At 42.4% G+C, this 14,079-nt stretch overlaps 1 protein-coding gene and 1 pseudogene across 3 annotated transcripts in view; one reads left to right on the top strand and one right to left on the bottom strand.

The window, feature by feature from the left end:
* Positions 1 to 3,101: 3,101 nt before the first annotated feature.
* Positions 3,102 to 7,204, top strand: LOC149980075 (uncharacterized; annotated as a pseudogene).
* Positions 7,205 to 10,824: 3,620 nt separating this feature from the next.
* Positions 10,825 to 14,079, bottom strand: part of LOC110534273 (tetraspanin-5) — a 38,600-nt gene continuing 35,345 nt past the window's right edge. For 2 of the 3 annotated variants that reach the window (XM_021619035.3, XM_090187134.1), the window contains 3 exons: positions 13,850 to 13,911; positions 13,271 to 13,316; positions 10,825 to 12,997 (listed from right to left, as the gene is read on the bottom strand). In XM_021619035.3, the coding sequence (XP_021474710.1) occupies positions 13,304 to 13,316; positions 13,850 to 13,911 (75 nt within the window). In that variant the 3' untranslated portion in view covers positions 10,825 to 12,997; positions 13,271 to 13,303. Of the gene's footprint in view, positions 12,998 to 13,270; positions 13,317 to 13,845; positions 13,912 to 14,079 lie in introns of those variants that run through there. The other variant, XM_090187132.1, reaches the window with a different exon arrangement.

Here is a 14,079-nt window from a genome sequence, read left to right as displayed (position 1 = left end):
TCAGGTCTTTTGCAGACTCCATCAGGTTTTCTTCCAGAATGGTCCTGTATTTGGCTCCATCCATCTTCCCATCAATTTTAACCATCTTCCCTGTCCCTGCTGAAGAAAAGCAGGCCCAAACCATGATGCTGCCACCACCATGTTTGACAGTGGGGATGGTGTGTTCAGCTGTGTTGCTTTTACGCTAAACATAACGTTTTGCATTGTTGCCAAAAAGTTCAATTTTGGTTTCATCTGACCAGAGCACCTTCTTCCAAATGTTTGGTGTGTCTCCCAGATGGCTTGTGGCAAACTTTAAACAACACTTTTTATGGATATCTTTAAGAAATGGCTTTCTTCTTGCCACTCTTCCATAAAGGCCAGATTTGTGCAATATACGACTGATTGTTGTCCTATGGACAGAGTCTTCCACCTCAGCTGTAGATCTCTGCAGTTCATCCAGAGTGATCATGGGCCTCTTGGCTGCATCTCTGATCAGTCTTTTCCTTGTATGAGCTGAAAGTTTAGAGGGACGGCCAGGTCTTGGTAGATTTGCAGTGGTCTGATACTCCTTCCATTTCAATATTATCGCTTGCACAGTGCTCCTTGGGATGTTTAAAGCTTGGGAAATCTTTTTGTATCCAAATCCGGCTTTAAACTTCTTCACAACAGTATCTCGGACCTGCCTGGTGTGTTCCTTGTTCTTCATGATGCTCTCTGCGCTTTTAACGGACCTCTGAGACTATCACAGTGCAGGTGCATTTATACGGAGACTTGATTACACACAGGTGGATTGTATTTATCATCATTAGTCATTTAGGTCAACATTGGATCATTCAGAGATCCTCACTGAACTTCTGGAGAGAGTTTGCTGCACTGAAAGTAAAGGGGCTGAATATTTTTGCACGCCCAATTTTTCAGTTTTTGATTTGTTAAAAAGGTTTGAAATATCCAATAAATGTCGTTCCACTTCATGATTTTGTCCCACTTGTTGTTGATTCTTCACAAAAAAATACAGTTTTATATCTTTATGTTTGAAGCCTGAAATGTGGCAAAAGGTCGCAAAGTTCAAGGGGGCCGAATACTTTCGCAAGGCACTGTATCATTGAGTTAATAAAGCCGCATACAAACATGGTCTCTTTTTTGTTTTCTTAAGTAAGGCAGCTCCAAAATGCAGGTGTTTCAGCCTAGCTCAGTGCTTTCTGTGGTGGTGGGGCAAGCCAGCAGAAAAATGGCTCAGTGTTCTGCCACTCATGGGGACACTACGTCACAGCCAAGTCCAAGTGTAGAGCTAGAAAATTCTAGCCCCTTGGGTGCTGCCCTAGAGTTACATTAGAAGTGCCCATCCAAGAAGGCTCAAGGTCATTGGCCACAGATAACATGATGTCAAATCACGTTGATTGGACTGATCATGTCAACATCATACTTTGAAAATCTTAGCTATCAGTTATCATCATGAATCAAGTCGACAAGTCGACTTTGATGACAAAATTTGCCCACAAAGGACCGCCACGCCACCTAGTTCAAGTGAGCACAGCACAACAAGGTGAGTCCAAAAATGTATTGTAGGCTGCTGCATAAATTATGCAATATGCCAGGGAGATATGTATACTGAAGCTATGAAAGTAATAGTAAGTGTATTTTGTATAGTAAGATGTTAGTAGCCCATGTGCCTCACCCTAATAATTTGGTCTATTTACACCTCTTAATTTAGTCTACTGTTCTGACTTGGAGGTGCACACGTAGCCTATATCCTGCTTTAGAGAAATGTAATCATCAATCATTGTAAGAGCTTTCATTGTCTGCTTATGTGCCCTGTTTATTTATCCTACGGTTCTGACTTAGTGTACAAGGAGAATACATTAAGAACGGCCCATGTTCTGAATTCTGTCGCTGTACATTTCAAAAGTGCAAAACAAATAGTTATATTGACTTTGTCCGTCCGAGCTCGCTCATTAATGTCTTAATCAAAATTACGGATTGCCTCTTATCCACTTGTCGTGCCCTTATGCCATAGTTTGTACATCTCAATTGTCATTAGAAACCACATTTGTTTAAGCAAGTCAGCCATATAAGCTATGTTTTTTTTAAAGGCAGTAAATGAGGCTGAATGAACTGTTTCGCTGCCAGACAAGGCTCCGCTGATAACCAGGTGTAGCAGTGGTGTTACGGATCCCTCTGGAACTTTCATTACGCACACCTGGCCCCTATTCCCAGTGATTACAAATTGTATAAGTGTGTCCTTGGTTCACCATTGTCCTGTCAATTATTGTTACAATGTCCGTTGGTGCGTGTGAGTACCTGTGCTGTGTTTTGGCTTTCGTGCCATTGTGGATTGCGCAGATGATTACGGGTCTCGTCCCGTGTGTCAATCATTGTGCACTTGTTATATATTTGAGGGAACTCCTCGCTCTTTTGTTTGGGTTTCTACCCTGTGTTTTGTATAGTGTTTGTTTGGTCTTCTTCCCCGTGCCTTTACACAACACGCCATAATTTGGGTGTAATAAAAAAAACTATTCCTGCACCTATCTCCCGACTCATTCATACCAATGTGACAAGTGGTAAGATGTTCAGACTCCTGTTGGGACAGCTTTATGTAGGCCCCAACAGTTTGTGGGCACTGTTTGTCACTTATATAGCGCAATTAATGTATTGTTTAGTGTTGTGTTGTGTAGTGGCTTTGCTGGCATTCATCCCACAAAGTTTATTTGTATTTTTATTGCCACTGGTTGGGGTTTGTCACAGTTTCTGTTTTATTTGATTGTTGTTTCCTTCCTCCCTTCTGGAGCCTCATTTCCCGGCACTGGAGCGCTATGAGGGGCATCCTGGGAGGTGTCGTGGGTTCCTGCTCCAATGTTCGCTGGCCTTCGAGCTGCAGGCATCAACGTTTCCTACCGTGTGTTCCAGAGTGGCATAAGTCATCTTCTTTCTCTTAGGACGAGCTCTGGCCTGGGCCAAGGCCATATGGGAGCAGCAATGAGACGTGTTTTAATTGGAAAAGCTTCACCCAGGAGATGAAGAGGGTTTTTGATCACCCCATCAGTGGCAGGAACGCTGCTCAAAGACTCAAAGCGCTTTGGCAGAGCAGCCGTAGTGTAACTGATTGCGCCATTTACTTTCGGATGCTTCCCGCTGAGAGCGGATGGAATACAGAGGCACTTCACTCAGCCTTTCTGAACGGACTCAGCGAGGTTCTCAAGGATGCACTGGATTTCCAGGACAACCCCGACACTCTGGATGAGCTTATCGTTCTGGCCATCCGGATTGACAACCGGCGTCAGGAACATCGTCATGAGAGGACGGATGGGTTACGAATTGTTTCCAGTGTTTTGGGTCCCACTGAGAGTCATATCGTCATTTGTTCCACTGCCTTATGCTGCGTCTGCTTGTCATCAGAGTTCTCAATTCGGCTCTTGTTCTCCTTCATATCCTTCAGAGGAGCCGACGCAATTGGGATGCACCAGACTTTCAGCTCTGGAGAGAAGGCACAGCATTAACGAGCAACGTTGTCTTTACTGTGAACAGTCTGGACATTTCAGTGCCTTCTGTCCCAAGCTGACGGGAAACGGGATAACTTGTCAGTAGTTGGGAGAATACTGGCGAGTCAGATACAGTCTCCAGCTGCCGAAATGGTACGCACCTTGCTTCCGGCCAACCTGCGGTGGGACAATGGGCAGTTGGACATTCCTGCTTTTATAGACATGGGGCTACCGGCTGTTTTCTGGACCAACAGGGGCTGCCTCTCACTAAGCTGAGCATTACGTTGTCGGTCACTGCGCTGGATGGTCAACTCTTAGGTTCTGGGAAGGTGAAGCAACTCACCAGGCCTATTCAGCTACAAGTTCTGTATTATCATGTCGAGTTTATCCAGTTATATTTGGTGTACTCTCCTGCGCTTCCCCTGGTTCTTGGACATCCTTGGCTTTCTATCCATAATCCTCAAATTGACAGGCCCTCAGGAAGAGTTCTGGGATGGAATCCTTCATGACAGTCCACCTGCCATCAACGCTCTCCACAGCTTTCTGGCCCTGCTCGTCTGGAGGCTTCCGATTCTCCTGTTTCCCCGGCTGGGGATGACAAGCCTGATCTTCTCCAAGTCCGTGGTTGAACACATCCACTTGTTTGTGAAGGACGAAAAGTGAGTTTTGCGTTCCTCAGATCTCCTTCCTGGGGTACATCGTGTCTCAGGGCTGTGTATGGATGGACTCCCAAAAGGTAGAAGCGGTGGTCAACTGGCCACGGCACAGCAGAGTCAAGCGGTTTTGGGGTTTTGCATTCAGCATGTTTCATTCATTCATTCAGCAGGCCCCCAGTTTGCCTACAGATTCTGGAGGGCATTCTGTACTCTTCTGGGGTCATCAGCCAGTTTGTCTTCAGGCTATCACCCTCAGTCCAACGGTCAAACGGAGTGGGTGAACCAGGATCTGGAGACCGCCTTACGGTGCTGTGTGTCCGCCAACCCCGCCACAGCATCTTCCCTGGGTGGAGTACGCACACAACACTATCCAGTGTTCCTCCACCGGCCTGTCACCATTCCAGGTTTTGTACGGATACCAGCCTCCTCTGTTTCCAGATCCGGAGATTGAAGTGGCAGTTCCATCCGCTCAACGTCTCATCTCAAGTTGCCGCAGGACCTGGAAGAGGGCTTGGTTTCTCTGCTCCTGGGTTCGAGTTCGTACAAGCATTATTGTTACAGGGTTGACATCCATACAAGCATTATACCCCAATTTTTTTTTCAAATCAAATTTTATTTGTCACATACACATGGTTAGCAGATGTTAGTGCGAGTGTAGTGAAATGCTTGTACCTCAAAAATGCTTTTTACCTCAATATAGTGTGAAATACACTAAAATGGAGGCAAATTTTGCTGGGGGGCAATGAGGAGACTCGGGATCTTTCCCACAAGGCCCTATCCCCCACGCGATTCCATGCCAATTCCATTGTTTTGGTTGAGTTTGATTGACCACTTTACCGCATCATGGTAATCATCATGGACCACTTTACCGCCCCAAAATAGTTGCCAGTCTCTTTGCTTATATCCTATTAGACCAATGAGCTTACATATGAAGCGCTGGGGGTACTGTATTTACAGAAAACAATCATTTGAGTTACTTTAAAGTCATAAAAAATAAATACAGTATATATAATCTTGCCTTGAAAGGATAGTCCTACAGTGTAAACAAACCATACACAGTTATTGCGGTTTGTCCTACAATTTTATTACACAGTGGTTATAGCACCACTTGTAAAGCAGGATACATAAAACGTATGCATCAAATTGTATGCATAGACGGCTTGACAGAAATGGTAGCAGAAGGTGAATGTTAAACTTTTGCTGAACACATATCCAGATGATGCTGTGTTCCATTTTGTAGGTGTGATCGAGGCGTAAATAACCTTTGCATCTGTCATTGCTTTGCACTATCAGATGTATTCTCATGAGTCTGGTAGGAAGCACCTGGCCCTGTTCAATAATAACGTGAAGTTTGATGATGACAACAAGCTGAGCAGAGGGGTGAAGGACTAGGTATCTATCTATATGTTCAGTAGTCAAAGGTTTGTCTCCTCTGTGACTGAATTTTAGTGTGTTCTTGCAGGAGATGTGCAAGCATTCTCTAAACATGAGGAGCAGTACTTGTCGGACAGCGTCTTTGTGATCGTCATGTCACAGCTGAGAGCTGGGAAACATCATTGTCCACTAAAAGAAAAACTACCCTTGTAACGGTGCAGGCACAGGTTGAACCGGGCTGTGGGTGAGCACTGGAGATCTGGTGCATACCACTCGCATCTCTCCCTTAGCGCAGGCATAGGGCGCACTGCATTCTCCCAGCGCCCGGAGACACAGCACGCAGCGCCGGCGCAGGATTCCCTGGGCCGAAACGGCGTACCGGAGCCCAAACACGCTGAGCCGGCACAATACGCCCTGGCTGGATGCCCACTCTCGCATGGCACTTGCGGGGGAATGGCCTATAGCGCACCGAGCTATGAGCGCGTACTGGCGAAACCGTGCGCTTGACCGCATAACACGGTGCCTGACCAGTACTGCGCTTCTTCCGGTAAGCACGGGAGTTGGCTCAGGTCTATCGCCTGACTCCGCCAATCTCCCCGTGTGCCCCCTCCCCCCCCCAAAAAAATGTTTTTGCTGTTTCGCTGCCTTGTTTGTGTCACCAACTCCATTCTCCAGTATCCCTCCTCGCACCGTTCTAGATAATCCCAGGCGGGCTTCGGCACTCTCCCTGGGTCGACCGACCACCTCCCTATCTACTCCCAGGTTGTCTCATACTCCAGATAGCGCTGCTCACCTGTCCAGGAGTCCCTTTCACCACGCTGCTTGGTCCTTTGGTGGTGGGTAGTTCTGTAACGGTTTTCCTCCTATTCTGAGAAGGAGTAGGAAGGATCGGACCAAAGTGCAGCGTGGTACGTATTCATAATAATTTTAATAAAGATGAATACTGAACAAAAACAACAAACCGACAAACGAACAGTTCTGTAAGGTGCAACAAAAACACTAAACAGAAAATAACTACCCACAACCCATAGTGGGAAAACAGGCTACCTAAGTATGGTTCTCAATCAGAGACACCGATTGCCAGCTGCCTCTGATTGGGAACCATACCAGGCCAAACACATAGAAAACATAGAACAACACATAGAATGCCCACCCCAACTCACGCCCTGACCAAACTAAAATAGAGACATAAAAAAGGAACTAAGGTCAGGACGTGACAACCCTAAACCTGAAATCTTCCCCATCAACAACATATTCACACACTTGAACTGCGAGGCCTTGAGCAACAAAACCAATCCTTGCATTTTCATTTTGTGTTTCAAAAATGTTTGTAAACAATTCACTGTTTTTTATTTAAATAGAGAGCCTACAGACGATTTGCATGTTCGTTGTTTCAGTCAAGGAATGGTCTGTTTTGGTAAGTGACATAGTGCCTGGGGTTAGAGAATTACTCTTATCAGGAGGTAGCACAGAGATAAGGATTTCATCTCCCTTCTGTCCTGCACACCAGGTTAGTGGATCACATTAACTCATATTCATGCATTATATTGTTTGTAAATCAGTCTGCGTAAACCCTCATTTTATTCCCACCCCAGATACTAAGTCCTACAGAGATAGAGATGGGCACATTGTTTGTCCAGCTCATCATGGAGGCAAATCAATAGCTATACTTGTGTGGATCATATTTATGAATTGTTTAGAAAGGCAAGTATCTAAAAAGACACCATGTAAGTGCTTTTTCTTTAGGGATGAATTATCCCTTTAAATCAAAATAAAGTGGTTCAATGCGATGCTCAAAATAAAGTGGTTCAATGCGATGTTCAATGCGATGCATGACCTGCATGTGAGAAAATACAAACACCATGTCTGGACATGGTGTTTGTATTTTCTCACATGCAGGTCATGCATCGCATTGAACAAAATTTCCCAAACCAGAGCTCAACCACTCTAACAAAGGCCTTCCCGGGCGGGCCTCTGATAAAGGAGGAACATTGTTTTAGTGCATTTGTTTTGTAATCCCAATGAAACCATACAGCACAATAACGTGTTATGTATACTCTCCTGTTAAGCACATCACAAGTATGCTTTGATTTAATTATTTTAATGAACTTTTTTACATGTTATTTTATCATAAGCAAATTATGTATTATTATGTATTATTATCCAAATTAAAAACATCCTCCTGGAGATACTGGGCAGCCCCAGTAGGCTTTTCTTTCCAGCCCTGCTTTAACACACATAATTTGGCTAATCAATGTGAAGATGAGCAGCTAATTAATAGAATCAGGTGTGCTAGAGCAGGGCTGGAAGAAACGCGTATAACGTAGGCCACTCCTGTTTTAAGATTTGGAAGATAAGAAGAGAGATAAGTCTGGGTGCAGTTTTAAAGCACATTTCCTGTCATTCTACACATTTTGTAATGACTTATGCCATGCTAATATTATCTGAGTGAGGAATCACAATCAAAATCAATGGGGGACCCCTAGAGGTCAGGGCCCCTGGGCACGTGCCCTGCATGCCCAGTCGGTATTCGGCCATGATTACTACAAGTTTAGGTAGCTGGCTAGATTAACTACCAATCTAAAATTTGTTAGCTGACATGGCTAATTGAGTGACTGCCAGCGACTGAAAGAACAACAGAAAAACTGCTTCTGCACAACCACATTTCGAAATTGCACCTGGTGCATTCTACTATTGTTACTCTCAATAGTAAGTTGAGACTGAGTTACGGCGATGTCACTTGTGCCTGATGTCACTTATGCCTGGAATCGGCCCTGGCTGAGTCAATTATCACTGGATGGTTACCTCACCCATGTAGTTTGTGTACTGTCACTAATTTACCTGCAGCTAGAGACATTTAGCAGGAAAAGGCTTTTGATGATACCTGAGATGAAATGGTTAATTTTATTGATTTATTTAAATAGGCAAGTCAGTTAAGAACAAATTCTTATTTACAATGACGGCCTTCCCAAAAGAACTCCTGCGGGGAAGGCCATCATTGTAAATAAGGCAGGGATTAAAAATAAATCTATAAAAATATAGGACAAGACACACATCACGACAAGAGAGACAATACAACACTACATAAAGAGAGACCTAAGACAATATCATAACATGGCAGCAACACATTACAACACAGTATGGTAGAAACACAACATGGCAGCAGCACAACATGGTAGCAGCACAAAACAGGGTACAAACATTATTGGGCACAGACAACAGCACAAAGGGCAAGAAGGTAGAGACAACAATACATCACGCAAAGCATCCACAACTGTCAGTAAGAGAGTCCATGATTGAGTCTTTGAATTAAGAGATTGAGATAAAACTGTCCAGTTTGAGTGTTTGTTGCAGCTAATTCTAGTCTCTAGCTGCAGTGAACTAAAAAAGACGAGCAACCCAGTGATGTGTGTTTTGGGGACCTTTAACAGAATGTGACTGGCAGAACGCGTGTTGTTTGTGGAGGATGAGGGTTGCAGCAGATATCTCAGATAGGGGGGAGTGAGGCCTAAGAGGGTTTTGTAAATAAGCATCAACCAGTGGGTCTTGCGACGGGTATACAGAGATAACCAGTCTACAGAGGAGTATAGAGTGCAGTGATGTGTCCTATAAGGAACATTGGTGGCAAATCTGATGGCAGAATGGTAAAGCACATCTAGCCACTCGAGAGCACCCTTACCTGCCAATCTATAAATTACATCTCCGTAATCTAGCATGTTAGGGTAATCTGAATAAGGGTTAGTTTGGCAGCTGGGGTGAAAAAGGAGGCATTACGATACAGGAAACCAAGTCTACATTTAACTTTAGCCTGCAGATTTGATATGTGCTGAGAGAAGGACAGTGTACCGTCTAGCCATACTCCCAAGTACTTGTATGAGGTGACTACTTCAAGCTCTAAACCCTCAGAGGTAGTAATAACACCTGTGGGACGATGGGCATTATTCCACATTACCTTTGTTTTGGAGGTGTTCAGAACAAGGTTAAGGGCAGAGAAAGCTTGTTGGACACTAAAAAAAGCTTTGTTGTAGAGCATGTAACACAAAATCCGTGGAGGGGCCAGCTGAGTAAGACTGTATCATCTGCATTGAAATGGATGAAAGCTTCCTACTGCCTGAGCTATGTTGTTGATGTAAATTGAGAAGCGTGTGGGTCCTAGGATTGAGCCTTGGGGGTTCACCCTTGGTGACAGGCAGTGGCTGAGAGAGCAGATGTTCTGACTTTATTACACCACTCTGTAAGAGAGGTAGTTAGCAAACCAGGCCAAAGACCCCCTCAGAGACACCAATACTCCTTAGCCTGGCCCATAAGAATTAAATGGTCTACTGTATCAAAAGCTTTGGCCAAGTCAATAAAAATAGCAGCACAACATTGCTTAGAATCAAGGACAATGGTGTCATCATTGAGGACCTTTAAGGTTGCAGTGACACATCCATAACCTGAGCGGGTACCAGATTGCATCGCAAAGAGAATCAAGAAAGCCAGTCATTTGATTATTGACACGTTTTTACAACACTTTTCATAAACATGGCAAAATAGAAATACGCCTATAACATTTATGATTAGCTTGATCTCCCCCTTTAAATAAAGGACAAACCCGTGGTTGCCTTCAAATCAATGGAAACCTCCCCAGAGAGGAGACAGGTTAAAAAAGGTCAGAGACAGGCTTGGCGATGATAGGCAACCTTAAAGTAGAAAGGGTCTAAACCATCTGACCCAAATGTTTTTTGGGGGTCAAGTTTAAGGAGCTCCTTTAGCACCTTGGACTCAGTGACCGCCTGCAGGGAGAAACTTTGTTGCGGGTAGAGGAAAAAAAGGGAGGAGCATCGGGGCTAGTCGCATTAGAAGGGGTAGGAGATGAGGAAATGTTGGACGGGCAAGAAGACATGGCTGAGTCAAATAGGAATCCTGACTTAATGAAGTGGTGATTAAAGAGCTCAGCCATGTGCTTCTTGTCAGTAACAACCACATCATCAACTTTAAGTAACATGGGCAGGTGTGAGGAGGAGGGTTTATTCTCCAGGTCTTTAACCGTTTTCCAGAACTTTTCCAGGGTTAGACCCACAGAGAGAACTGCTCCTTAAAGCCACTAAAGTTGGCCTTTCGGATAGACTGAGGGCCCTTATTTGATGGATCTGGATCAAATACAGTTCCAAAGCAGCACAATAGTAAGCTGAATCAATCTTATAGGCCGATGTCCATTCTCTTCTTACATTTCCATATTTTTTAATTTAATTTTTTTAAATAATGATGAATTGGCCGGTGGTTAATGGTCAACTTGTCAACAAACATGTTACACTTTTACACAAATACATGAATGAATCACCTACCAGACCCACTTTAATACAAAGCAGCATACATTTATTTTGACATATTTACAACTTCTCACTATCCAGTTATTTACATGATTTAAAACACATATGACATGAAAGTACAGAACATCATGATCACACCTATGGCACAGGGAAAATGTTTGTTTTTGTGTTTTGTGAGATGGCGCTGTGAAAAGTACAACCTACATGCAATCCCCAAGAAAATCAAAAAGTCAGTTTTTACAGAATATGTGATATTCTTACTCTATACCCCAAATAGGGCCAGATTTACTTAGTGTGCACCAGTGGAGGCTGCTGAGGGTAGGACGGCTCATAATGGCTGGAATGGAGTGAATGGAATGGCATTAAATGTGTTTGATACCATTCCATTTATTCCATTCCAGCCATTATTACCAATCTACTGTTTTTTACTCTAATGAAAATATTGCCTTAGGAAATAAGGGCCACAGCGTCTAATGTAGCTTTTGCACGTCTTTTGAGGATCTAGATTTGAGATCAAATCAGAGGTCACTTCAATACATGGTTGTGGTCACCTCCATTTCAATTCAGAAAGTTTATTGAAATTCAAAATAGCACTTTTAAAAATCTTGAATTGTAAGTCATGTCATTCTAAATTTAAATGGTTTTGACCACAACCCTACTTCAATCAATACAATGTGGTCTCACATAGATGTAATACAAATATCTCAGTTCCCTCTTAAAATCTGCTGGTGAGAATGCAAATGTCGTCTGCTTCCAGAAAGCGAACCAGCTGGTGATGTGCTGTGTGCCTGCCAGGAACATTAGGTGGGTGAACATCAGCGAAGTCTCATCCAAGCAGGCAAAACTGGTTGCAATGTCATTTTGATGACATGGTCAGGTTTCATAAGTAAGTTTTGTTATTGTCTTTTTATTTAAAATGTATTAATTTAGCAGACACTCTTACCCAGAGCAATTTAGAAGAGCAGTTAGGGTTATACTTTTCACCTAGTCGGCTCAGGATTCGAACCAGTGGCCTTTCAGTTACTGGCCTAAACGCTCTTAATCTGACCAAATAACAACCAAAATATTACTCTTTCCCATGACCTCTTGATGTCATCGCCTGGTTATACTGTAACAGAGACCGTTCTGTTGCATCTGGAATTATGAAGTCTCAACCATACAACCACAAAATGATGCCATTAAGACGACATTTGCCAAATTTTTGCCTCATGGGATTCTTCTGTTGAAAAAATTCTGACAAAACAGAGAAATAAATCAGGAACAGCTAAAAGGCAATCAAAATTCAGTAAAGAACCTAGTTGGGTTTTGATACCTCACCTTTATGGGGCAACTGTTATAAATTGAACACAACAATGAAATACAACACTTGTGGCTGAAATTGAGTTAGTTCATGGTTCTTGAAGTTATTGCTAGTCAATAGACAGGATGTGTGTGGTATTAGTAACACTAATTCTCTTTAAATCTTGTTCCCTCTTTAGAAACTGGAACACTTAATTACGAGACTCAAACTTCATGAAGCATAGATGAATTCTGCCATGACATGACACCAAGCACATTACCTAATGATAGTTCATCATGTCACTTTTTGACCAACGACATCACAAAACACAGTCATTAATTTAAATGTAACTTACTAAAGATCCCAAACTGCTGCATGATATTGTAATGTCATGCTATACTGTGTGAAGTGTCACAAAATGGTTTAGGGACCCTAAACCAATTTGTGACACTTCACACAGTATAGCATGACATTACAATACATGTTACTGCTACAGCTATGCAGGCTTTATAACAGTGTGCAAAGTGCTACCCAGCCAATTCACTCCATACTGGGAATCTGACTTATACTGTACAATACATCAGACATTATAACAATAAAGAATACAGGTAAGGAGAACGAATGCCCTATGAATAGGCATGCAGCGCATTTACAGAACGACCTCAGCTCTATACTGTACATGACCAGAGCCATATAGATACATATGTCTGGCTCCCTTATATACACATATGTATACATATGGCTTTGTACATGACCCTTCCAGGCAGTGTTTGACACTGCATCAGTGAGACATTTAAAAACAAATTCTTACAAAAGTATTATATACAGAGCATAAAGGAAGCAGCGAGACTCTTCATTTTGTACATTTCTCAAGTGTCCTGATCGTCTCCCTTTAGAAGGTGGCAAAACTCAAGAGATCTGCATGGGAGATACGAAATCAAATCAATATTTCATTTAAATGTATGGATTAAAATATTTCATTTAAATGTATGGATGAAAGATGTAGGTCAAAGTATGGTAGTTAATCTTAAGGACATATATTTCAATCAAGAGAATACAGTGGTAGCAGGGAGGACTTCTTTCACTGTTATTTATCAACTATAGTTTTATTGGTTCCATGGTCTTTAATAGATGAGATTAAAAAGATTCTGGAGTCTAGAACGATTGTAGAACAAGCGTAAAGGGGCTTACCTTCGTTACAACCTTTAGTTTGCTTGAGGTGTTTCAGGTAAACAAACTGATGTGTGACGGGGAAAGAAAGGAAAGTGAAAATAAATGAAAAGTGCACTCACCAAATCCTGGGTTTATAATCCTGGTTGTATTTAAATGTTTTTTCAATACATCATCTCTATGCAGAGTGATTCAACAAAAGGTCAACAGAATTTAATCCCTTAGTACTGGCTATGACCACCAGGTGGGCATAACTATACTGAAACCAGACTTATTTTGTTGGTTTAAAGGAAAACTCCACCCCCAAAATATGTAACGTTCAAAATACAGAACTCTGCAGCATCATATGATTCAAAATGCATCATACAGGCCAGATTTCTTATTTTTAAAGTTACATATTAGCTAGTTAGTATAGTTACATATACATACATATACATACAAACTTGATTGCTGACATGCAAAACATTTTGGGGAATAAATCATCAATGGACTAATGAAACAAATACCAAAATATAGTTTTGGGGTGGAGTTTTCCTTGAACATGGAAGTAAAAAAAAAAATAAGTATATACGTTTTTAAATAATCAATTGTGGTTCTTACCAACTCTCTCTCACTACTTCAATGTCGCTCACTAGATTCTGTGCTAAACAGATCCCAAAAATCTGAAAAAGGGCACAAAGATTAGGTGAGACATCGCTACTGTGGTGATAGATCTAGTTGATTTCAGTGTTTCATGGTCAGTTTTATGATCAGCAATACAGTTTTTTTAATGTCTAAATTCTATTCTCAGACAATAGCCTAAGTCATCATTTAGTATCATTTTGGGCGGC

This window comes from Oncorhynchus mykiss, chromosome 10 (genome assembly GCF_057628025.1).
Source record: "Oncorhynchus mykiss isolate SJ-2025 chromosome 10, ASM5762802v1, whole genome shotgun sequence".
NCBI classification, from domain to species: domain Eukaryota; kingdom Metazoa; phylum Chordata; class Actinopteri; order Salmoniformes; family Salmonidae; genus Oncorhynchus; species Oncorhynchus mykiss.
Note: the sequence above shows the minus strand (reverse complement) of the source record. Positions and strands in the feature narration are given on the sequence as shown.